Raw genomic sequence first — 26,083 nt, 5'->3', positions numbered from 1 at the left:
AATAAAATAAAAAGGTAGACCTTCTGCCTACCTCCCCTAAAAGCAAGAATCTCTCACCAAAAATTCAACCCCAACAAAACTATTCAGCTCCTCCCCAACCTTCAGGAGAGTCAGAGGGGCACCTAAGCCTGGACATAGGGGCCTAAAGTCCAAGGCCCTGCAGCCTAGTGGTGGTGGGAGCACTAAGAGACCACCCAGAGTGTGGCAGGTGATGGGAGCAGAGGCAGACAAACTCAGCACCGGGGCTGGCAGAGGCAAGCCAGGCCCACCAGGGTTGACGCTGCTCCCTGCAGCATCCATGTTATTAAAAACACTTTCTAGGGGGCGGGGGGGGGGGGAAGTCCTTTTCTGGAAACAAAATGATCTGAACCTGTATTGCTAAGTAAATGTGTTTGGAATCAGGACAGCAGAAGCACACTCCGTTTCATTCCTGCACTCATGATGGAGTTCATATGTTTTGGCAATGTCCAGAAGTTGCTTCTATTGGGAAGGAGTTTATCACACAGTTAAATTTGTACTGGAACAGTCTGTGTGTATACATTGACGTCCACACTCTTTTTAATTATTTACCTGCTTCATCGAAATTAATAAATGCTCACCGTAAATGGATTCTCTGCACCCTTTTGACAGCTAAAAGACTGATATTACAACTTTGGAAGGATAAGCACTTCCCTCGTCCCATAATACAATGGACTGAAGACTTTACATCACTGTCAATATTTGAATGAGTGGCACTTTGAAATGGATACTTTTTGGATATTTGGGCTGCTTTTGTTGAAGCCTATGTATTATTGCTAGAAAGTTGTATGCATTTCATATGTATTCATTACATGGAACCGTTATTTTAAGATGGGGGAAAAAATCTGTGGGCACCTGGAGGTGCCACACTGGGAACGATTTCTAAGGCAGCATTGGAGCACAGAGCCACCAGCATTGGGACCCCTGTACTGCCGTCTCCCAGGCTGCAGCTTCTTCCTCAGCCTTCTTTCCTTGCTGCAACACAGCAGATCTATCACAGGTTCTATTGCTTAAGGTTTTTGTTTTTAGCGGCCCCTAAGCATTCTTTATTTTAGAATATCCATTTTAAATCTTTTTAAAAAGAAAAGTTATAAATAAACATACAGTATTGAGCTTACTTTTTGCAGCTTAAGTATGATGATGATGATGATGTTTTTCTAGACGGACATGATAGGCATTGCCAAGACATACTGTCTTTTATGGATTCAGGATGTTCCTGACAATTGAGCATGATTTAAGCATGACTGCTTTCTGGATGTTGGTGTGGATGTGTTTTGGTAGGCCCAGTTTCTGTAGGTTTTCTGTATAGTTTTTGGATGCGATGCTGTTGACTGATGTGACTAATGGAAAAATTGTGATCTTTTCATGTTGCCATAGTTCTTTGACTTCCATGGCCAGTGGTGTATATTTTTCTCCGGCTATTGGGCAGTATAGAAATGTAATAAATAAATAAATTATTTTGATTATGGTTATTATTATTCATGTAGTGCTTATTGTTTTTGGTATTTGAATTGCTAGGTGCTTGGTAATGTTGCCTCAAAGTAAAGCTGTGTTGCACTGATTTTATTATAGTTCAACTAACAAGAAACATACTTTTGAAGCTCAATGAAGGAAGATCATTCTTGTAGTCAGCACCCAAACAACCCGTAGAACTGTGAAGAACAGCCTTCAGGCACATGCATCTTGCCACCCACGTTCACTGCGGACAAATACATTAAAGAAACTCGGCCACAGAACTGAGCTCAACACCCGAGTGACTGCTGAGTTTGCCCATCCCTAAGGCCAGCTGTGATTGAAATCTTGGGGGCATGGCTAGACGAGGGGGGTGGAGGGGGACGATCTGTCGATATGATGATCGCGAGTTCCTCCCCCTCAGTCTATGCACAGTGTGCGATGTCCTGGGAGGAAGAGGATGTTGCGCCCGCCATTTATTTTGGTTTTTTTAGTCGAAAAAGCGCAGGAGCGCTCCTGCGCAAACGTTTTTTTTTAAAAAAATTACTCCCGCTCCTCCTACCCCAACTCCAATGGGAACGGAGCTCCTGAGGAGCAGGGTGTCCCGTGCCCGGTTCCTGGCTCCTCATGGTTCTTGTAAAGAGCAGGGATGAAACCAGGACAGCCAGCCACACATCCCACAGTCTCAGGATCATCTCAAGACCACGGGGAAAGTCGGGATGAAGGGGTTGAGCGATATCCCGGGGAAAGGGAGGGATCATCCCTCCCTGCTCCGGGGATCCCTTGTGCGTCATGTGGACACACAAGGACGATCCTGGGATGATCCCTGGGATATCGCCCTGTCTAGACTTGCCCTGGGTCTCTCCCTGCATGAAGATTAAGAAATGTACACAGCACAAGGAAAAGGAGAGACTGCCTTGAGCCTTCACTCAGCCCGTCCTTGATTTCAGCCTAACACAACTAGGGTATAAGATCTTCTTCAGACGGGGTGGGGTTGGAATTGCGTTCCCCTCCCATCGCTTTGAATTGTGCTTCTGTCCCACAACAGGGACGAGCAGCTTCAGATGCTGAAGAAAGAGGAAGTAAACAAAGACCACACAGCCCGTTCAGTGGGCGTTTTTTCACGCTGCTTTTCCTGCACACAGCAGGAAATGGCAGCATGTTTCGCTTCAAACCGAAAGTGATGGATTTTTCAGGTCTAATTTTTTCATGGAAAAAGGACCAGAAGGAGCAGGGAAAGCATGGGAGGAGAAGTCGTCATCAAAAGGGCCTGTAAACATCAGTAAGCGGCCAGTAATGAGCATGCTATAACATGCTCACTCTATAGGTTCATCATGTAAGGCAGGGGAAGGCAACCTGGTGCCCTCCAGGTGTTTTGGACTACACTTCTATAAGCCCCAGCCAGCATGGGAAATAGTCAGGGATTATAGGACTTGTAGTCCAAAACCATCTGGAGGACGTTCGGTTTCCTACCCTTGATACATAGATTTTCACTCTGCCCAGGTAGAAAGCCTCACCCTGTATTCTGTCCCTGAACCTAATTACAGGGCGTTTGACTTTGTACTTCTGATTAGGGCTTCATAAATGTTACAGATTGTACCTTAAGCAGCTCTTTTGGTCTGAAGCACAAAAGGACAGAAGCAGCAGCAACAGGAGTGCTGCAATGCCAACTGCCGAGACTTTTTTAATCTGCTCTTTGTTATAACCCTGAGACTCTCCTTGCACAAAGAGTAAGGCATCGGCAGTCCACAAACGAAGGAGAGACTGTCCCATGACTTCGCACAGAACCGATCTGAGTTTTCGGCTTGCCACAACCAGCAGGTAACTCTTATGCAATGTCTGGGGAGTCTGATGGATGGAGGAGGAAAGTATTCAGCCCCGGACCACAAGGGCTGTGCTCCGAGCCCCCTGCCTCTTCCTCCAGTGTCTCCATCCCAGCAAGAACAGGGACTAGCCGGGAAGTGCAAGTCTGGAAGGGGAGGGAGGATGGCCTGGGAGTAACGGGGAGGGTGGTGGCTGCAGGGGCGAAGGGGGCAGAGGACTACAAGTGAGATGCGGGGAGGGGACGTTGGCTGGGGCAGCACACGGAAGAGGCATCAGGCTTAGGAATGGGACTCATACGGACTCATAATGTCCGAACCCATCTGAATCAATGTCTACAGCCACCTTCCCAGTAGTTCATCCCCAATAGCTTGCATAGAATGTGCTCCATCCATCTCCAAGGGGAGTTGCGCAATCAGCTCAAGGCTCCAACCCCCACCCCAAAATGTTCCCTGGTTTCATCAGAGCCCTTGCAAAGTTCTTGTTCTGAGTTCTTTTGCTGTCTCCTGCAATTCATGTGTAATTGTTACAGGCCCTCCTGAGCTCAGTGCCCCTGCTGACCTCCCAGCTAACCCAGCCCCAAGGCCAGCCCTGCCCACTTGTGGGTTAAACTCTGAAGTTTGTACATCAAGTGGGGTTAATGAGGCACAGGAGACTGAACCTCCAAGCCCTCAGAGCTTAAGGGGAGGGCCCACAAGCTCACCGCTTTATTTATTTGTTGCATTTATATGCTGCCTTTTTTCCTGCAAGGAACCCAAGGCAGCGTACTTAATCCTCCTCCTCTCCATTTTATCCTCACAACAACCCTGTGAGGTAGGTTGGTCTGAGAGTCTGTGACTGGCCTGAAGTCACCCAGTGAGCTTCCACGGCCAAGCAGGGGACTAGAACCCGGATCTCCTGGCTCCCAGTTCAACACTTTAGTCACTACACCACACTGGCTCTCAGAACGCACCATACTATATGCTCAGATGCCCAGGTTGAAGGAAAGCTGGTAGCGTAACCAGTTGCAGAGAATTTTGGGGCTTGCCCTGTTTTTCTGGGGCTGCCAGAGAGCCCCATGCTTTTTTATGGCCATTCTGAAGAAACCTAATGTGCCAGTGCACAATGTGGCAGCCATTCCAATGGAGCATGCCTACAGCAGAGACTTCTAGGGTGCTTATAGGCTTATTACAAACCTCCCTGAACATTTTGGGGGCTCCCCCTCTTTTTTGTGGGGCTGCCTGACAGCCCAATGCTTTCCTATGGCCATTTGGAATCACAGGCCTGTTGCAAGGTGTGGGTGCTGTAGGGGGGCATATATAAACATTTGAATAATGTTTGGCATTTTGGAACAAAACTCCTTTCTCATATCTGGGTGTTTTATAACTGGTGATTATAAAGCAGTGTGTAAAACTGTCATTACCTTCTTTTTATTGCATTCTGATTTCTTCTTGAATTTGGGGATGATCCCTAGAACCACAGTGTTGGGGTGTCATAGTAGTTGTTACCTAAAACCACTCTGTGAGTTGTTATTTTGATTCTGTGTGGTTTTCTATGAAAACGAAATGTTTAACTCGTTTAGGTATTTTGATTTGTAGATGATCCCTAAACTCCTCCAATGATTTCCTATGGCCACTTGGAATGAACCAATGCATTTCAAGGGCCATTCGATGTCCTTCGGTTTAGTACATCCCATTAATAGAGGACATGGTAGAGCAATTTCCATTCAGAACTCAGCACACAGAAGGAGGGGTCTCACAATTTCCTTCCATCCCTACTCCTGACGAAGATCACACATATGTACGGCTGCTATTACTCCATACAGTGACCTTTGCCCATCACTTCCTGCCATCCCACACTGGCAGCGTAGATCTGTAAGTGTGTGAGTGAGTTTGAGTGGGGAGGGAGGGCTGGATCCCAAGGCTTCCTTAGGCTCAAACTACAGGGCACACGGAGAGTTCCGTTGTTCTTTCCTCCACAGATTTTTTTAAGACCTGAAGAAAACTAGGGCTGGCTACATCCGGGGGCAACGGGAGAGATTCTCCCTAACTCTTTCCCGTCTGGGAGAAGGTGATGAGCACAGGCTCTCTTTAACAGGGTTGTGCTTACAGATATTGCTGTGTGTAACCATAAGACCAGCGTTTTGGCAGGAAGTGATATGGCAGCAATAAAGGTATATCATACTTCTCTTCCTTTAATATGTTTTCTCAATGAGGTATTTAAACACATTCTCACCAGGCTACTTGTTGCCTGTGGCTGGCTTGGATCCCCAGCTTTCATTTAAAGAAACAAAATGAATTCTCCAGCCTTTGTAGATCCAGAGATGGAAGGCAAAGTGCACAAAGAACTGTCTGCCCAATTCCGTGTTCTTAATCACGGTATAGCAGACGTTTCGTAGTACTAGCCAGAGATTTCTTATTTTTAAAAAACAGTAAAGTGACACACCCATCACCTGGAGAAGGAACTTCCGGATTCATCTTGAATTCCTGAAGACTCACTCCCACAGGGTGGTCTTAGGAATGAACATTGCCCCGTAGTTATTCTGATCCAACAGGCACTTTCCCCCCACTTACTCTAGCCCATTCTCCTCCAAAGTTGCCTCGTCTGACAACAAAAACACCGGGTCTCCATCCGCCATGGCTGAAGCCCCACAACCAAGAGATATGGAACAGGAAGCCACGTGCCCCATCTGCCTGGAGTATCTGACAGCCCCTGTGACTCTGGACTGTGGCCACAACTATTGTCTGGGCTGCATCACAAACTACTGCGAGACATGGGAAGAACAGGGCGGGGACTTGGAGTGTCCCGTCTGCAGAGGCCCGATACAGAGAGGGAACTTCCGGCACAATTGGCAGCTGGCAAATATTGTAGAAAGAATTAAACTCCTGCCACTACACCTAGAAAAAGAGAGCCTGTGTGCAAGACACAAGGAAAAACGCCGCCTGTTCTGCAAAGAAGATGAAGAACTGGTGTGCTGGAAGTGCAAGGGCTCCCCAGAACATAAATCACACACTGTTCTTCCCAAGGAAGAGGCTGCCCAGGAATACAAGGTAGGAAAACAGCTGGATCTTTGTTCATGGAGTCATAGAATCAGAATTATAGAGTTGGGAGGGGTCTGAAAACAAAGCAAATTATATTATTTTTGTTTTGTCAGGAGGGGGGGGTCATAGGAGGGCAGTGGGGATGATCAGGGGTCTGAAAACAAAGTCCTATGAGAACAGACTGAAAGAACTGTGCATGTTTACCCTGGAAAAGAGAAGATTGAGGGGAGACATAATAGCACTCTTTAAGTAGAATGATAGAACCAAAGAATGATAGAGTTGGAAGGGGCCTATAAGGCTGTGGGGTCCAACCCCCTGCTCAATGCAGGAATCCACGTTAAAGAATACCTGAAAGATGGTTGTCCAGCTGCCTCTTGAATGCCTCTAGTGTGGGAAAGCCCACAACCTCCCTAGGTAACTGGTTCCATTGTCGTACTGCTTTAACAGTCCTGTAACTTGAGCCCATTAGTCTGTGTTCAGCACCAAGGAATGATCGGGAAGAGATTCTGGCCCTCCTCTGTGTGACAACCTTTATAGAATTTGAAGAGTGCTAACATGTCTTTCTTCAGTCTTCTTTTCTCAAGGCTAATCATGCCCAGTTCGTTCAATTTCTCCCCTTAGGTTTTTTTTTCCAGACCCCTGATCCTCCTCCTCCTCCTTTGAACTGCCTCCAGCTTGCCTGCATCCTTTTTGAAGTGTGGTGCCCAGAACTGGACACAGTACGCAAGATGAATCCTAACCAGTGCTGAACAGAGAGGAACCAGTACCTTGAGTGATTTGGAAGCTATACTTCTATTAATGCAGCCCACGATCGCATTTGCTGTTGGCTCATATTCACCTTTTGATCTACAACAATTCCAAGATCATTCTTGCTTGTAATATTGCTCCAAAATTTTCCTAGGGATGGATGTCAGACTAACCAGTCTGTAATTCCCAAGTTCCTCCTTTTTGAAGATAGAGACATTAGCCCTTCTACAGTCGTCTGGCCCCACACTCGTCTGCCATAACTTCACAAAGATAATAGACAGTCTTTCTGAGAGTTGTTCTGCCAGCACCTTTATTACTCTAGGATGCAGTTCATCAGGACCTAGAGATTTGAACTCATTCAGAGAAATTAGGTGTTCCTTGACCATTTGTTTATAAATTTCAAGCTGAAATCCTGCCCCCTCAGCTTGTCCTTCACTTTTGCAGGTGTGTGTGTGTGTGTGATAGACCTGCTTTTTGGAGAACACTGAGCCAAAGTAGGAATTGAACACTTTGGACTTTTCTTTGTCATCTGTTACCAATTTACCATCCTCATTAAGCAGTTGAACCACCATTTCTTTCCTCTGTCTTTTACTTTGCATGTACCTAAAGAAAACTCTTTTGTTGCTTTTAGCATCCCTTGCTACCCTCAGCTACCTGTCTGTACTCTTCTTTTGTAGCCTGGCCTTCCTTCCACTTCTTATATGTATTCTTTTTTGTTTTCAGTGTTGAGTTATGGCTTTAAAAGCTGATTAGTTATGGCACAGACTGGGATTCTGGCACATAACCTTTTGTGTTAAGTCTCTGTCTGGGCCTTCCAGAGACTAGCAGAGATTGCAGCGGTTCTCAGCCAAGGGACAGCAAAGACGTTAATTAAGACAAAGATTCATGTAGGTTAAAATAAACCTTTTTACTGGCAAATAAATATATAATTTAGTTATGGCAGTACAGACACAAATACTTACAAACGGTCAGTCAATACAGCTCACATCAAGTTGGGTAATGGACAGAAATAACATGCAAAACACATTTACTTTTATAGACAACCTGTACAATGATGCAACTCCTTGCAACCCTTAATTGAAGACAATCAGTTAGACAATTATTCAATTATGACACTCAATGTCCAGGTGTAGAGTTGACCTTTCAGTTTCTGCTGAATCCTCTGTTCTTCCAGATCCTCAGCAATGGAAAAACATAACCAAGATCCATTCCAGGATCCAACATTCAGGTCATCTCTAAGCTTTTTGTGGAGCCAAGAGCACCCCCAAATGACAAACCTGATCCTTTAGGGGGAGCACAAGACCCTCCAGGACAGGCTGAACATCACTTAGTCGGGCAGACAAACCACCCACCAGCACAATCTCGGCCTGTCTCAGTTTGCTTCATCCAGCCCTTTCTGGCACCCAAACAGAGAGACAGAAAAGAACATTCTCCTCTTCAAATTTAAAGGACTCTTCAAGAGCAGTTCACTGAACCAGAGTTTTGACAGGTTGTGGTGGTGACCCCCGTTCCATCTCAGTGCATGTTTAACTCAGACTCCAAGTGGAGTTTTTGTGTGTGTGGCATAAAGAAGGCAATTGAGAGCCCCATATGTCCCCCTCCAGTGGACGGCAGGGAACAAGCATCTTAACTCCTCTCTCTCTCTCTCTCTCTCTCTAAACCAAATGTGAATATTGTTTTCGTTTCAGGATCTGATCCATCGTCGCTTGGAGATTCTGAGGAAAGAGAGAGAAAGAATTCTGGCAAATCAAGCAGACACAGAAAAGGAAAATGAAGACCTGCTTGTAAGTATCAATATCACTAGGAAGGGAACAAGAGCTTTGACCAATAGGTGTAAAAATGTAGCATAAAATACGGAGTAATCAAAAGCCCTCAGGCAGCCTGGCTCTGCAGAACTGCTCTTGTCTGGAATGGCTGAAGCTACCAGTACAGCGGCTAATGAAAGGCCGTTCTGAGACTGGGCCCTGGTACATCTTTAGGAATCTTCTTTATTGAATGTGGAATTAATATCTATGAAAATGTAGAAGCTATACAAATGCTTTAAATAAATAAATATACTTTCTATAAAATTCTTTTCAGCCTCTTGATGCTATGTAGGTTTGTCATGACCACCCGACTGGGGTCCGGAAGGCTAATCCCCCCCCCCACCTCCAGCCCCCTGGACCCAGTCGGGAAATGCTTGGCACAAGCACAGACCCACAACTGTGAACGTTTGACTGCCACCCACCTTGGCTGCTGACATCGTGCACTTCCACACACCCCTGTGTTAATAGCAGCCTCCGTTAATGCTGTGGGGGGAGTGCCCAATTTCAGGACCCTACAGAAATCATGCACTTCACCCCACTGTGTCACTGTGCCAGCTGCAAAGGCTCCATTAATGGAAGCGCTGCATGAATGGGAACTTTGACACAGTGGGGTGAAGTGTGCAATTTCTGGAGTGTCCAGAAATTGCGCACTTCCCTCCACTGCATAAATGGCAGCCTCAAAGTCCTCATTAACTTAGCAGTGGGAAGTGGGACAGTTCAGCATCCAGGGAGAGCCCTTGCCTGGCCAAGTCAAGCCTCAGAACCGGCACCACATCCTGGTGTGCAGACAGCGGTGGTGCAGAGTGTTCCCCAATGTGGACGCTGCACAATTTCACCCACCCCATATGCTATGAAGAATGGCCCTATTCCTGACTGTGGTTATCATTTCTCCCCTTTCCATCCACCTCTTGCAGAAGCAAACAAGAGCAGAGAGGGGAAAGACGGTGGCTCAGTTCAGACAACTACAGCAGTTGCTGGAAGAACAAGAGCAGCTTCTGCTGGCCCAGTTGGATGAGGTGGAGAAGGAGATTGCCAGCAGGAGGGAGGAACACCGGGCCAGGCTCTCTGAAGAACTCTCCTCTCTTGAACGTCTCATCCGGGAGATGGAGGAGAAATGTCAGCAGCCAGCGAGTGAACTCCTGCAGGTAAGGTGGTGGCAGACGCAGCCCAGGATCCTCCCCAAGGCAGAAGCTGGCTTGAAAACCTTCCTGACTCCTTCATCTCCAGAAGGAAGGGGCCCAAGGCAGGCACCACAGACCTCCTGGGCAGTTTGGCAACCGTGAAGTGGTACCTTGAACAGTATTCTTGCCAAAGCAAAGGTGGGAAAATCAACACTCCAATATTCTGCTGTTGTTGACATGGAAAGGAAGGCTCATTCCTCCTTGGCAAAGCACGGGAGAAGTCGGCCCTTCTTAAGCCAGTCCTGACACTCAAAGCAGAATCCATCACTCTCTGGCATGATCAATACCTAATCTTTCCACACCTTCCCCACATTGGCTCCTCAGATTCTCATCCTGCCAAAAGCAGAGATCCATTGCAAACTCCCTTTTAAACAGACACATTTTCCTTCCCCAGCTGAGACTCAGAAGTTCCAATGCACCCCAAATTCAGCTTCAAAAATGGGTCAGAGAGGCCCAGGGAGAGGCACCCCTGAAATTCTACCGTTTCAGCAGTTTCTTGTACCCTCTTTCTCTATTACATGTGTGTTGTGACCAGGGGCTTCTTTAGATTAGAGGGAAATCACGTTAGGTTACCAGTGCTTTGCTGCCTGCTTTCCTTGTGCTATTGTAATGGGCTCTGCATTACATGGGAGGAGAAAAGCGACCAGGCGGGTCCTAATCAAAAACTTCTCCCTCCTCACGGTGCTCAGAGTAATGAAGGGGACAGCACCCTCTAGTGGGGGTCTTGAAGTGCAACTTCAGCTGTACATGATGGGAAATCCTGAGTTATTCGAATTGAGATGTCTGGGGAGGGGGAGTTGTTTGAACGGAATAACTGGGGGATGGTATGGGAGATGTCATCCAAAGGACCCACAAACTTCTGTGAGTGGCCAGAAGTGTGCTATAAATTGCTCATTTAGAGAAGCCCCATGTCTCAGGATCAGCCTGACTGCACTGCCCTGTTCTAAGAGAAAACCCCGTTGGAAACTTTCTCCCTTCCCCCCAATCTGGAAAGCTTACTCCTCCTCCACACCTCTTTTCCACTCCTAGCAGTGTAATGTACTCCTATTTACATAACAGATTGTTTTGATTTTGCATGCCCTAGCATTGATTTCCCCTAATTAATGAGTGTATATATAAAATTCTTGTGAGTTTGTGAAATTCCACATTATTTGAGTTTGTGAGTCATTAGGCTACCTTTTGCTAGATACTCAATTGCCAATATTAGAAGGTGCTTTAAAATGAATGCCTGCCTGAGAACACACACAAATTTGAACACATTTGGAGAGGGACAAACTCAGTAACAGTACTGACAACCACAGCTGTTCCATACAGGAGCACCCAAGGGATGGGGGCATTTATCCTTGTATAGAAATGGAGGCTCCTCTGTAATGTAGATGGAATCTCTTGCTGTTTTCACATCTCTGCTAATGCATGTGGCCCTAATGCCTCCCAGTTGTGAATGGTTCCTGTCTTCTTCACAGCCTTTACAGAAATATCAGATTATCCAGTGTTGCCAACAGGGTCTGAGACTAGCCAGGCCCTTGCCCTGACCCAGGGCTGCTCTTCTGCATTGCTCCAGGGCTTGAAGCATTCTCACTGCTGACATTCCTCTTATTTGTAAAGGGAAATGTGACCTTTTCAGAGTATTTCCTTGTCATAAAAGAGAGGCCCCCAAACTGTTAGAAATGACTGTGCACAGGGAAATGGGTCGACAGATTTGGTCACGACCCAAAAGTGTGTCACAAGGGCAGGCTCTACACTACTGCTTTAAAATGGTTTATAACAGTAGTGACAATGGTTGGGGCCCAGGACACACACCTGATACAGCCTTCAAAATGTTTTCAAAGTGTTATATCCTGCTTAGTATAGATCTGGCCAAGATTACTCCAGATGGGTTGCGGTAAAGCTTTTGCCACCATGTTGGACAATCGTGAAATTATGGGAGTGGGGTCCATGTTGCAGGTTGAGAGTCTAACATGGGTCTTGGATCTGGATAACGGAAGACCACTGTCTTAAAATGGATGTCAATGCCTCTCTCTTGTGAAAGCCTCAGAGACTGACCAACCCCTATTGTAGGATGTTTTACCCATTTCTCATAGTCCTTGAGTGGAGGGTACTATGTGGAAGTATTAGCAGCTGAACATGAGAGGCACCAGGGTTCTGTAGACGGGTGACTGGCAGGAACTGAATTCCTTTGTCCTTCTCTCCTTTCCTTGCAGGACGTGAGAAGCCCCTTGCAGAGGTAAGTGGTTCCCACTCATTTCCGTGATTCTGGGAAGGGTCTGGAGGGCATGGGAAGGACATGGTTCTCTTCATGCTCCTGGACAGAGGATGTATGTATCCCACATCACGCAAATTAAAAAAGGGACAAGTACTCCTATTCTGTATTGCACATGGTTCAAGGCTCCTCTCTGTCTTCAAAACACACATCTCACCCCAAATCACACATACAAAAACTCCACAGATGAAACTTTCTCCCAAAACACCAACACAGGCAAACCCCCCGCCCTTGCCAAAACACAGGCAAAACACAGACCACTAACCCTAACTACACTCAAACAAAAACATCCCATCTTCCCCACTCACCCACAGCCACATTCAGTTGAGTGCATGCTGAAGGGTTCTGTATGGGCCAGTGTGGCTCACACACCCTCACCCTCACCCACACCCACACCCACACATGTTGCCCACCACTGCTCTAGGCTTTCTAATTCCTTTTTCATCCATTTGGGAATGCTTCATTGGATAGGTCAGTTACTCTTGTCTTTTCTCCACCAGGAGTGAGAAGGAGACATTTGAGAATCCAGCAGCTTTCCCTCCAGAGCTGAAGTGGAGGATCTGGGACTTCCGTGAAATAAATCCCTTTCTGGAGGGAGTCATGAAGAAATTCAAAGGTAAGGAAGCATGGCTGCGGGGATGCAGTGCTGGGGATTAATTTATTTTATTTCGTTACAAATGGTGGCAACAGCAGTAAACAGCAGTTTTCCATTTTGGCAACCCGGCCACCATTTCCTTTTCCTCAAGGAATACCTAGAGTCCATTTTGTTGCCCATCAATCCAGACTGAAGATGGGTTTTTTGGGAGCTTCTCAAGTTCTTCTTTGGGTTTTCACCATCCAGAATAATTTGGTATCATCTACAAACTTGTCAACCTTCCTGCTTATTGACTCCATATCACTCAGCCATGAATCTAAACCTCAGGAAAGAAGAAATGAGTTCCCTTTGGGGACCCCACCTCTTATCTTGCCTGGGAGTTCTGTCTATTTATTCCTCTTCTTCCATGCTGCTCACTCCTGACACCATTTTATTCATCCATGGATTAAATAGCCATGGTCCTCCTGTGGGGTCCCCAGAACTTATTTCCATTCGTTTTCTTTAAGACAGGACTGAACTATTTGGGGGGCAGATTGCCCATCACCCCGCCCACAATGTGTCAGATGATGCCATATCATTCCTTTGCCCCCATCATGCTGGAAGGAGGTCCGCAACTGTGCCTCCTGCCATGAAATAGAAAGAGACCGGGGCCACGCCACATCCGTTCCTCTGATCTGATCAGAGTGGCGGCCTGGGTGTTGGGAATCACCTGTGCAGGGAAGATCCGTCCTGCAACTGGTTCCCCCCTCCCCCGCTACCTCCAATCTCAGATGATGGTTGGCCCTGGGAGAGGCCTGCTTGGGTCAGGCTGACAACCTTTCATCCCTGCTCCGATCTCTGGTCCGAAATTGGAGATAGCCATGGGGATGAGAGGGGGCGGGCATTGGGACTGCTCCACTTGTAGGAAATGTTGGGGGTCGTTCTCAACCTAGCACAAGGGAATCCCAGTGCTCAGGCCACCACTGAACAGAGAGAGACTTACTTCTGAGTAAACAGACCTCAGAAGTAAGCATAGAGTTGCAGAGCTGTTTCCAGTTTGCTGTTTCAAACTTTTTAAAAAAGCTTCTGAGTCACCACATTATTAAGAGTCAGTTGCACATGTGTTTACTCAGAAGCAAGTCTCTCTCGGTTCAGTGGAGTTTACTCAAAGGTAAGCATGCATGGGATTTTAGTATGAATTGGATGTAAATGCAGTTGAACTCAGTCAGATTTACTCTTGAGTAAGGGAACTGGCAGATCTCTGTTTTATGAACTTGGAGATGCACAGCTTCACATGATCAAAGGAAAGGAAAATTAATCCTTCACAATTGCAAACATGTGGAATTTATCACTGTTGGACTTTCACAGTGGTGGACTATCAGTACAAGGTTTTAAGGGGGGAATTAAACATTTCTTTAAAAATCAAGGAATGAACCGATCTAATTCAAACTTGGCATGCTGAAAGCTCTACTTTAGCACTCTCAATGTCCAAAGTGTCAGCTCTTTATCTTTAAATATGAGGGAACAGCAGGCAAGGAGAGTGCGTTTTCTGCGAGATGAGTGCAGGACAGGGACAATGTCATGTGAGTACCGGGCTCCAAAACTGCATACCAGGCATAGCAAGAGGGCAATAAATCACTGATGTGATGGAGCTCAGTATAAACTCTCTTCTCTGTGGTCGTACCATTGTATAATTACTGATTCCCTATCTAATCCCCAGAACCCTCCAAGAAACTAAACAGGGAACTTTGCCTCTATTGATCAATCAACAATAATAGTTGTTTGATTTCGGCTGCAATCTTATACATGCTTAGCTGATTGTGAGCTGCACTGAATATGATGGCACTGACTGGGCCTGTTTGCATGACACAAGAGTGGTCAATAAGCTATGGTAGCTTGTGATGTGCTGCGTCATTTGCATAATTACTCATGCCAGGCGAGGCTTCTCGTGTCATCCGTATCTGGTGAGGGTGGCTTGTTGTGATGGTTAAGAATGTTAAGTATATGAAAAGTAATACTTGCTTAGTCATTAAAATTGTGTATGTATGGCTATCTCAGGGTTAAACAGAGAAAGACTATCTGTGTGCAATTACCTTGAGATAGAAGCTGTACTGGGAACCTTGCCAGGATTCTAAGATATCATGGTGTTAATGATATGAATATACCAAAGATCCTTGAGGCTGGGTTAGCCTAATCACAGCTGTATGTAATGTAGATAAGAACTGTGTAGATGTGTATATAGCTTCTCACTTTTGTAAAATGGAACTGAACTGAACAGGACTGCACAGAAGCCTGAAGTGAATAAACTAGCTCTGCTAAGTAAGACTTGCATGGTGTGCATTTGTTTCTGAGCACGGACAGAATCCCAGAGAGAAAAGTTCTGGCAAACCCAACAAAGAAGCCACACCAAACCCTTGGCCTGTTGTGCGGTTGTGGGGTGACTTGTTAACATTCCCAGTGAGCCAGCCCCATTGGCTTCAGACCAACGAAATGAAAAGCCGCGTTTTGGGGCTTGAATCAGCAACCTGGCATGAAGCAGGTCACTGAGAAACAAGCACAGGATCGAGCTGTTATTTGGAAACAGTTTAAACTTACAAAGAGGATTCCCCTTTTGCCAGATTGGTTTCTACTGGATTCATAGATGGTATGTCTGTTAAAGTTTCTATAATTTCCCTTCCCCAGATGCGCTGTTGCCTGGACTACATCTGAAGAAAGGTAAATGTCCAATGAGAACCACGTTCACAGGAGGGAAGTGGAACGGTCAGACATTTTGCTGGCTGTACTTCATTGTGATTAAATAGTTCGGTGCTGCCTCCTTTGGAACTATAGAAAGGGTTACTGTGAGTAATCAGCAGCCCTGTAGTGACGTTTGGGCTCTCCATATGAACAATGAAGGCCCAGATAGCAATAGGCTCCTCCCTTCCATACTTTCCAGGCATTCAAATGCACTTTGGCAACACGTGTCCATGAATACATTTAAAAACTGTACTATTCATCAGTGTAAGATTTCTTTAATCTGGTGAAAGCACCTATTAAAGCTGTGGGCATGTTTGTCAGGGTTTACCCATTGTTAAACTTTTAGGAGCAATGCAAATAGTATTGAGATCTTGCTACTCGTTTGGACTTGAAGTGTTCTTTAATCCCGTTTAATTTGAAATTCAAAAGTAGAATAGTTTCCCCCCCCCCCCCGTTTTGCTCTTCTAAGTTCTGTAAACTGTAAACTTCTGTAAACGTTCTGTAAAAAGTTCTGTAAACTTTTGTAAACCGCCCAGAGAGCCCCGGCTATGGGAGCTGTATATAAGTGCAATAAATAAATAAATAAATAAATAAATAAATAATAAATACAGGGGACTGTGCATAGGGAGGCCTCCATATGATCAGGAAACATGAAAAAGCAAAGCTCCCAATCGTGTGGAGCTCTGGCCATCCATGCACACCTGAGCAGGCTGAAGTATATCAGCTCGGACACTCCATACTATTTATTACATTTCTATACAGCAAAATAGCTAAAACTGTCTGTGCAGTTCACAAAAATTAAAACCACAAAATACAGCATAAAATACCATCTAAAATATAATATATTTATTTCTTAATAATAGCTTAAAACTACTGTATAAAATTACAACCAGAGTAAAACCTAGCAGCGATGAAGAGATTTAAATTGCAACAGCAGATTTTAAACAACAGAGCTCTAAGAGTGGAATGCTAAAATGTCTGGGAAAAGAAAAAGGTCTTCACCTGTCTCGGAAAGAGCACAATATAGGTGCCAGGTGAACCTGTTTGGGAAGCTCATTCCACCACTGGGGTGCCACAGCAGAAAAGGCCCTTTTCATGGTAGCCACCTCCCTCATTTCTTTTGGCTGTGGCTCCCAGAGAAGGACAATTGAAGATGATCTTAGGGTCTGGGCAGGTCCATACGGGAGGAGACAATCCTTCAGATAACCTGGTCCCAAGTCTTTTAGGGCTTTAAATGTTAATACCAGCACTGGAAGTAGGCCAAGAAAGAAGGAAAGCAAAAGGCAACAGTGATAGGGGTAGATATGCCCAATTAAATGCAAAATTCCAGAGGTTAGCCAGAAGACATAAGGAATTATTTTTAAACAAGCAATGCGCGGAAGTGGAAGAAGACAATAGAATAGGAAGGACAAGAGACCTCTTCCAGAAAATTAGAAACATCAGAGGTAAATTCCAGGCAAAAATGGGTATGATCAAAAACAAAGATGGCAAGGACCTAACAGAAACAGAAGAGATCAAGAAAAGGTGGCAAGAATATACGGAAGATTTGTATAGGAAGGATAATAATATTGGGGATAGGTCAGACGGTGTGGTCAGTGAGTTAGAGCCAGACATCCTGAAGAGTGAGGTTGAATCGGCCTTAAGAAGCATTGCTAATAACAAGGCAGCAGGAGACGACGGTATCCCAGCTGAACTGTTTAAAATATTGCAAGATGATGCTGTCAAGGTGATGCATGCCATATGCCAGCAAATCTGGAAAACACAAGAATGGCCATCAGACTGGAAAAAATCAACTCATATCCCCATACCAAAAAAAGGAAACACTAAAGAATGTTCAAACTATCGGACAGTGACACTTATTTCACATGCCAGCAAGGTAATGCTCAAGATCCTGCAAGGTAGACTCCAGCAATTCATGGAGCGAGAATTGCCAGCTGGGTTTAGAAAAGGCAGAGGAACTAGAGACCAAATCGCCAATATTCGCTGGATAATGGTGAAAGCCAGGGAGTTCCAGAAAAACATCTATTTCTGTTTTATCGACTATTCTAAAGCCTTTGACTGTGTGGAGCATAACAAACTCTGGCAAGTTCTTGGTGGTATGGGGATACCAAGTCATCTTGTCTGCCTCCTGAGGAATTTGTATAATGAACAAGTAGCAACGGTAAGAACAGACCACGGAACAACGGACTGGTTTAAGATTGGGAAAGGAGTACGGCAGGGTTGTATACTCTCACCTTACCTATTCAACTTGTATGCAGAACACATCATGCGACATGCTGGGCTTGACGAATCCAAGGCTGGAGTTAAAATCGCGGGAAGAAACATTAACAATCTCAGATATGCAGATGATACCACTTTGATGGCTGAAAGCGAGGAGGAGCTGAGGAGCCTTATGACGAAGGTGAAAGAAGAAAGTGCAAAAGCTGGGTTGCAGTTAAACCTCAAAAAAACACCAAGATTATTGCAACCAGCTTGATTGATAACTGGCAAATAGAGGGAGAAAACGTGGAGGCAGTGACAGACTTTGTATTTCTGGGCGCAAAGATTACTGCAGATGTTGACTGCAGCCAGGAAATCAGAAGATGTTTACTTCTTGGGAGGAGAGCAATGACAAATCTTGATAAAATAGTTAAGAGCAGAGACACCACACTGACAACAAAGGCGCACATAGTTAAAGCAATGGTATTCCCCGTAGTAACCTATGGCTGCGAGAGCTGGACCATAAGGAAAGCTGAGCGAAGGAAGATAGATGCTTTTGAACTGTGGTGTAGGAGGAAAATTCTGAGAGTGCCTTGGACTGCAAGAAGATCAAACCAGTCCATACTCCAGGAAATAAAGCCAGACTGCTCACTTGAGGGAATGGTATAAAAGGCAAAACTGAAGTACTTTGGCCACATAATGAGAAGACAGGATACCCTGGAGAAGAGGCTGATGCTAGGGAAAGTGGAAGGCAAAAGGAATAGGGGCCGACCAAGGGCAAGATGGATGGATGATATTCTGGAAGTGACAGACTTGACCTTGGGGGAGCTGGGGGTGGCGATGGCCGACAGAAAGCTCTGGCGTGGGCTGGTCCATGAAGTCACGAAGAGTCGGAAGCGACTGAACGAATAAACAACAACAAACATTCAGCCAGGGCACCTGGAAAAATACTGGCATGATATGATCACGTTGGCCAGTCCCCATGAACAATCCTGTTACCTTGTTTTGGATCAGGTGAAGTTTCCAGACAATTTTTGTAAACCTCCCAGAGAGCTCTGACTATGGGGTGGTATATAAATGTAATAAATAAATAAATGTAAATAAATATTATCAAAGGCAGTCCCATGTATAACACATTGCAGTAATCTAGACAAGAGGTGATCAGAATATGGATTACTGTACCTAGGCTGTCTCTCCCCAGATAAGGGTGTTGTTGGGATATCAGTTTAAGATGATATCTGTGCCACAAAGTCCACCTGTGCCTCAAGGGACAGTTCTGGATCCAAGAGCACCCCCACACTACAAGCCCAATCCTTTGGGGGGGGGTGAAACCCCCTTCAGAAAAAGGTGAACATTGCTTAGCTGGGAAGATGAACCACCCACTAACAGTACTTCTGTCTCGTCTGGAGTGAGTCTCAGTTTATTGGCCCTCATCCAGTGTGTTACTGTGCCCAGGCACTGCCTCACCTGGATTTGATGAAAAAGAGAGGTTTAGCTGGGTGCCATCCACATACTAAGGACACCACAGACCACAATATGCAGATGAGACCCAGCTGTCTCAGTTGGGAATGAAGTCTGTCTCTCCTAACTCCCAAGAATTAGCGCAAGTTCAGTCATTATATCACAAAGGTCTCATACTATCATTGTATGCAAAGGAAGGGGGAGAACAGGGGGGGGGATCTACACTACTGCTTTAAAGGGCTTTATAACAGTTTTGACAACTGTTGGGGCCCAGGACACACTGCATATACAGTTTTGAAAACATTTTCAAAGTGCTTTAAAGCGCTTTAAAAGCAGTAGTGTAGATCCCCCCTAAGACACTTGCAAGGGAAAAGGCTCCTTTGCGTGTTTGCCAGAACGAGGGCTCCCAGCACTGCCAAAGAAATAAAAAGGAAAAAAGAATGGAGAAGTGATGGGAAAACACCAGAGGGATTGGAGTGGAAAAGAACATAAAATTCCTTGAATGAGGCAGGGCCAGGCTACAATAATGTTTTGAGGGTGGTTTTAACACAGGAGTAGCAGGATCTAGATATTTTGAATAGATCACTTTACATGCAGTGACCCTCATGTGGAAGAGGCCATTGGGGGGGGGTTCTCAGGGCAATGGGGGGGATACAGGGGAGGGGGAGTTTGGCCGTTCAGGGTGGGCAGGAAGGACAGAGGGAGGGAAAGAGAGGAGAGGTCTGGGGAAACTGGGTTTGGGAGCTGTTGTGTTGATTCTGCTTTGAGCATTTGAGTTATTCATGCTCCTGTTATCATACTGAGCTGTTTTCACATTCCCTGATTTTAGGGGAAATCTATGGGTTGTTTACACTTAAGAACTCTGTCATCTCCCCAGAGGATTATGCTCATCTTCTCTTTTCGTCCTCTTGCTCCATCCCCAACAGCAAACGTCACTCTGGATTCAGACACAGCGAATCCCAACCTCATCCTGTCTGAGGACCATAAAAGTGTGAGATGGAGAGACGAATGGCAAGATGTGCCCGACAATCCTGAGAGATTTGAAACATGGTCATGTGTGTTGGGACATGAGGGATTCGTGGCAGGCAGACATTTCTGGAAAGTCAGGGTGGGAAGTAAGGGAACATGGGCTGTAGGGGTCGCCAGAAAGTCTGTGAGGAGAAAAGGTGAGATTGTGTTTAGTCCTGAGGAAGGGTTCTGGGTTGTGAGGTATTTTGGAAGTGTTTATAAGGCTTGCAACCCCCCTCATTCCCCTCGTCTGTCCCTGAGTGGGGAGCTCAAGAAGATCCGAGTGTCTCTGAACTGCGATGAGGGGCGAGTGGCCTTTTACGATGCTTACAGGGGGACCCTCCTCTACGCCTTCTCTGGAGCCTCCTTTGCAGGAGAGACCGTTCTGCCCTTCTTCCATGTATGGGGAAAAGGCCCCCTCACCATTTCTCCTTAAGGCAGCGCAAACCCTTCCTCACTTTCCCTTCTCTCCACATCAGACTGGTTAATTTAAGGATCAAACCTCCCTTTGTCAAGGGCTCCCCCTTCTGCAAAGGCCCCCTGAGAGGCCTCCAGTCACAGACACCAGAACTAAATGGACTAAAATGGTGCCTGATTTCCTCCCTCCCTTTCCCCAGACTTCCCTCATCCCTTACTTCTTAAAGAGAGAGAAGCACATGAATAATCCAGATCAACTTTTTTTTTAAATGTACTGCTTTCATGACCCTGTCCTTATTTCATTTTCCATTTTCCTTCTCTCCCTCTCCACAAGATTTCCATTATCTGCTAAGATGGAAAACCCACCACAAAAATTCTTTCTCTCTTTTGCACACATGCGCACGCGATCACACACACACACACACACACACACACAGGTGCATTGTAGCTTGTCATTGATCCTGATGTGACATTCCTGCCAAAGTCTCCATATCCAAAAAGGCCTCTCATTCTGCTGTTTCACAGAGACAAATGCATCTCCCATGTGATTTCCATTGAGAATGGCCTGTGGGTGGGCTCGGATTCAGCAAGTCCAAGGGGAATGCCATTATAATGGGCAAAACGGTCCACCTTACTTATTTTCTTTAAATGAAATAAAATAAATTACAACCTTGGGAACAATGGTTTTATCATCATGTAATGTACAGGTAGGTACATTACATGTACAGGTAATTACATGATTACATCATGTAATGTACAGGTAGGTTCGTGTTGGGAGAGGCATTCCGTTAGGCATGCGATCCGTTCAGTTTCAGAGGACTTAAGTTTTGAATAAACTAGGGTGACCATATTTGGGAAACCAAAAAAGAGGACACCTAGTGTGTGTGGGGGGGAAGCAGCTTTCTGAGTCCTGCAGAAAGTACGTTATTCCCCAGCCACCTTAAAGAACCCGATTGGAGTGGAGGAGGGGAAAGGATTTCCTTCTGCACCACCACCATCCACTCCAATTGGGGCCTTTTCTATAATGTCCACAAATGACCCACTTTCCCCTTTAAGACCTCAATTGGAGCTCGGGGTGGGGGAATGATGTGCCTCAAGAAAGCATGTCACTCCCTCCTGCCATGCTAATGGCAGCCTTAAAGGGGAAGGTGTGTCATTCCAGGACATTATTGAAAATTATAGAAAATCCCCCCTGACAACATGGAAAGAACAAAAACCAGGACAAATCTGGGGAAATCCTGACAGTTGGTCACCCTAAATAAACAAGCATAAAAGTGCACATCAACCCTGCACCAAGCAGTTTAGGTAAGTCCTTTCCCTACGGGCCCGTCTGAGCTCAAAGGCTAAATGCAGCAGCAGCAGCAGCTGCGGAAAGGAAAGGGGGGAAGGGAGAGACGAACATCCAAACCTCGGAAGCTGTTTTGTGAGCGGGACAACGGAAGACAGAAGTTGGAAGTTGCTTGCAGCCAGTCCGCGGCAGATGCTGCTGCCCCGATACTAAGGTAAATTCCTCTCTGGATTAAGTAGCGTCGTTTGTCCGCGATCAACTTTGTATTTTGCTGGTGAGATAACAATCCTGTCCTGTATCTTTTCTGCACAGAATGGGTGGAGCTAAATATTCAGACGAACAGCCTAAAAACACTTGCTGCTCTCGTGTTTATGACCTCTGGCAAAGAGAGGCTTTCGTCCAGAAAGTCATGATGGGTTTTGTAAAATTTTAAGATGTGCCAAGCAAATATTTAATCAGTAAAACATGCAGGGTGCTTGCTTTTCCTCCTCCTCCTCCTCCTTTTTTAAAAGGCAAGTTAGCCAGCCTAAAAGGTGTGGAGGGGCAAAGAGGGAGAGGCAGCCAGGGTTTGATTCGGAAGGTGAAGGCTCAGGGCTGGAGCAGGGAGGGAATGCTTTTATGCAACCGCAGAAAAGGCTGGACCCAGCAGCCCTGGTTGTGTTGACGTCCCTAGACACACATGGGTGCAGCTGGGTAAGTTTAGACCCTGGACTTCAGGGTCCTGCAGGGGCTCTTCTTAGACAGTCCCATGTGTCCTACTTCAGTTGTGAAGGAGGAACATTTCTCTTCTCTTTCTCCTGCTGCCTCTTTTTGCTTCACTCATCCCATGCTTTACTACTGCTTCTAGATTGCTGACATATATTACAGCAAAACAACAACAAAACCATTGTTTGCAAACTCTGATAAAATAAAGCCTCTGAGCATGTGCAGCTTAACTGTTTGAACTCCTTTAACTCATAGCACCATCCTGGATACAGGAATACAATGGAGTTTGCCAGCCCAGGGGCTGAGCTGTTTGCTGCTTCCTCCATTGCTTGCCATTCTCTGGGTGGTTCTTCCCCACTGCATACACAGAAACAGGAATCCATGATTGGCGGGAACCCTAACACCATAACGCCTCGTTGATCCTACCACCCCAGTTCCCTGCTCCCAATAAAAGGCTGGTCGAGTGGTTTTATAGCCATTTCCCCAATTTATGCTCCCACGCAGGCCTATCCAGTGTAATTTTAGGTAGGTTGACCCTATGAAAAGGAGGACAGGGCTCCTGTGTCTTTAACAGTTGCATAGAAAAGGGAATTTCAGCAGGTGTCATTTGTATATATGGGGAACCTGGTGAAATTCCCTCTTCATCACAGCAGTTAAAGCTGCAGGAGCTATACTAGAGTGACCAGATTTAAAAGAGGGCAGGGCACCTCTTGATGATGAAGCCTTACATCTCCATTGCAATCGCTGTGCTAAGAACACAGTAAAGGCATGAGCTTGGCAATGGCTCTCCCACTTCATGAGTGAATTCTTATGTGAGGTGAATATTACCTCTGTGTACAAGTCCTCAGGACTTATTTGCATATGTGTAGGCTCCCAGTGTGTGCACAAATGGTGTGGAAGATTGAAGTCCTTCTGTAAATATGAAACCCCTAACATACCTCTCTCTATCTCTGTCATCCACTTCTGATATAAGGGGCATAGGGTGGGGATCTAATCAGAAAACCATCCCTAGGATCCTACACCTCTCTGTCCCAAATCACAGGCATCTCCCAACAGGAAACATGGCTGAATATAGGCAACCAGAAAAGGGGGGATTTTCTCTTGTTTTGTGTGGGTTTGATATGCCAGCTACATGGTTTCACTTAGAACATTTCTTAAAATCAGTTTTCCAACCCTTTGGACCATTGTTCTAGTCTGAATGTTCTTTGAATATCACCACCTTTTATCGACTGCAAGCACGCAACTTTTTAGAACTCTAACCTGTTAAAGCTCTGGTCTAAAGGCTATAGCTAAGACATTCTGGTTTTTTAATTTTATTTATTAAAGAAGCCCCAAAATGAAAACAATGAGGTTATATTTTCTGAAATCCAAACAAAAATCTCCTTTACTGTGTTACGTGATATGCTCTCATTAGACCTGTGTTCAACTTGCACACGTTCTAATGAGAGTCACACACACACACACACACACGCGTAAGGAATCTTTAGACATTGGTCATAGAGCGTCTGTGGCTAGTAATGTGATTCTTATCTAAATGAATTGCTTGACCTAGCCTTGTGATTGCTCTCAGCCCCATTCCTGTGGTTTTTTCCTCATCTCTGTTGGAGATGGAGGGGTGAAGACACCTTGACTGTTGGCTGCCTCAAAATGGAGTCTGTACTGCTCACTCACAGGAGAGCTACTTCGTAACAACTGTATTTTATTCAGTTAAAAGTGAAAGTTTGTTTTTGTGCTTCCTTTCCTTCCTCCCCTCACTCCCTCCCTCACACACCCCAAAAAACTCTTTCTTCCCCCACAATCAACCCAGCGGGGCCCAGCACTTACCGCAACCAGCCAAGATTACCAAACTCCTTCTTGTGCTTGGAACTCACATGCTTGGAGCAGCTGAGTCATGGTGACTCGTCTGAGCCTGCCTGTGAAGGAGCAGCGGCACTCTGGAAAAGGTGGCACATTCATCCGTCTATTTCTCTGCTGCTGCCGATCCGCTGAGGGGGTCTGAATTTCTCTGGCCAGCTGGACTGTGAATCCGGGATTTTTGTCCAACCAGCCAGAATATTTTGGAATTGGCTGGAATCCAGGACATTCTTGGTTTTCAGGGACATATCGCAACTCTATATACAATTTAAATTTATTAGGAGTCAGAGTCGTTACATTTTTACCAACTCCGGTAACCCAAGAATTGCTTCCGACTCCACGACTCCGACTCCACAGCCCTGGACAATAGGGCACATCAGCAATCCAAAAATCCCCACCCCACCCAGCACACATCATTTGGCAGTTGAATCTTACTTCAGTATTGGGGACCAGATAGGATCCTCCAGAACACCAGAACATAAGTCCACTTTCACCAATCCTATGGAGCGTTTGTTGGTACTCCTTGGTGACCTCTTAGCAGTTTTGAGACTCTTTTAGGTGGGGAGGGGGGCCTGCTTGTATCAGAGCAATACAATCCTGGGGCTTTCCCCTGATCATTCTGAAGGACACTTGAATGGAGCATGTATCACACTGGTACTCCTGGGAAGTTAGAGGTATGAACTCTGTCACCAGTGTGATGTTCTGGGGCTATTGTTCCTTTCTGTGGGGTTCCTGATGTAAACCCTATGCTTCCCTATGGCCATTCTGAAGGACACTTAATTATTATGGCAATGCACAAGGAGGGGGCCATTCCAATGCAACATGCATCACACAGATACTCCTGGGCTGTAGAGGGCACTAAATTTCTAATGGGTATGCTTTTGGGGGCTTCTGTACTTTTGTGTAGGGCTCGCTGTCACAGCCTAATGCTTTCCTACGCCATTCTGAAGGACACCTAATAGTAAAGCAATGCACAAGGAGGGGGGCAGTCCAATGGAGGATGCGTCAAGCAGACCATCTTAGGATGTTTTGGGTGCTAACTTGAATATCCACAAGCACCTTGGGGACTCCAGCTCTTCGCTGCGGGGTGCTTGTAACACCCAATGCTTTCCGTTGGCTGTTCTGAATGAACCTAATGTGGCCGTGCGCCATGTGGGGGCCATTCCAATGGAGCATGCCTCCAGCAGGGACTCTTAGGATGCTTAGGGTCTTATTACAAACCTCCCTGAACATTTTTTGGGCTCCCCCTCTTTTCTGTGTGGCTGCTTGTGACAGCCTAATGCTTTCCCATGGCCATTCTGGAGGACACCCAATATTACGGCTGTGTGCAAAGAGGGAGGCAGTTCGATGCAACATGTATCAAGCACAGACTCTTAGGATGCTTGGGGTGCTAATTTGAATCTTCTCAAGCATTTTCAGCTTCGTCTGTTTCTTGAGGGGCTTGTGGTATCATTCCCATGTATTCATATGGCCTCTTTAGGAGTGGGTGCTGGAGGGCAGGGCATATGTAAACATGGAAATAATCTTTGGCAGTTTT

The 26,083-nt window shown here is 45.8% G+C and overlaps 1 protein-coding gene across 1 annotated transcript; it reads left to right on the top strand.

The window, feature by feature from the left end:
• Positions 1-5,895: 5,895 nt before the first annotated feature.
• LOC134396087 (tripartite motif-containing protein 10-like) lies at positions 5,896-20,718 on the top strand. Its single transcript, XM_063122440.1, has 7 exons — positions 5,896-6,320; positions 8,747-8,842; positions 9,778-10,008; positions 12,246-12,268; positions 12,808-12,920; positions 15,561-15,593; positions 20,201-20,718. Exons 1-7 carry the CDS (start codon positions 5,907-5,909, stop codon positions 20,716-20,718), a joined length of 1,428 nt encoding a protein of 475 aa, XP_062978510.1. The 5' UTR covers positions 5,896-5,906.
• Positions 20,719-26,083: the final 5,365 nt, after the last annotated feature.

The sequence above is a fragment of the Elgaria multicarinata genome, chromosome 3, assembly GCF_023053635.1.
Source record: "Elgaria multicarinata webbii isolate HBS135686 ecotype San Diego chromosome 3, rElgMul1.1.pri, whole genome shotgun sequence".
Classification (NCBI taxonomy): Eukaryota; Metazoa; Chordata; class Lepidosauria; order Squamata; family Anguidae; genus Elgaria; species Elgaria multicarinata.
The sequence above is the reverse complement of the archived record's forward strand: the minus strand, read 5'-3'. Positions and strand labels throughout refer to the sequence as shown.

Bases quoted from the DNA above. Each gene is read 5' to 3' on its own strand.
- LOC134396087 (XM_063122440.1), top strand. From the start codon at position 5,907: ATGGCTGAAGCCCCACAACCAAGAGATATGGAACAGGAAGCCACGTGC. The intron at 6,321-8,746 runs GTAGGAAAACAG...TTTTCGTTTCAG, and splicing joins AGGCTGCCCAGGAATACAAG to GATCTGATCCATCGTCGCTT. The intron at 15,594-20,200 runs GTAAATGTCCAA...CATCCCCAACAG, and splicing joins TGGACTACATCTGAAGAAAG to CAAACGTCACTCTGGATTCA.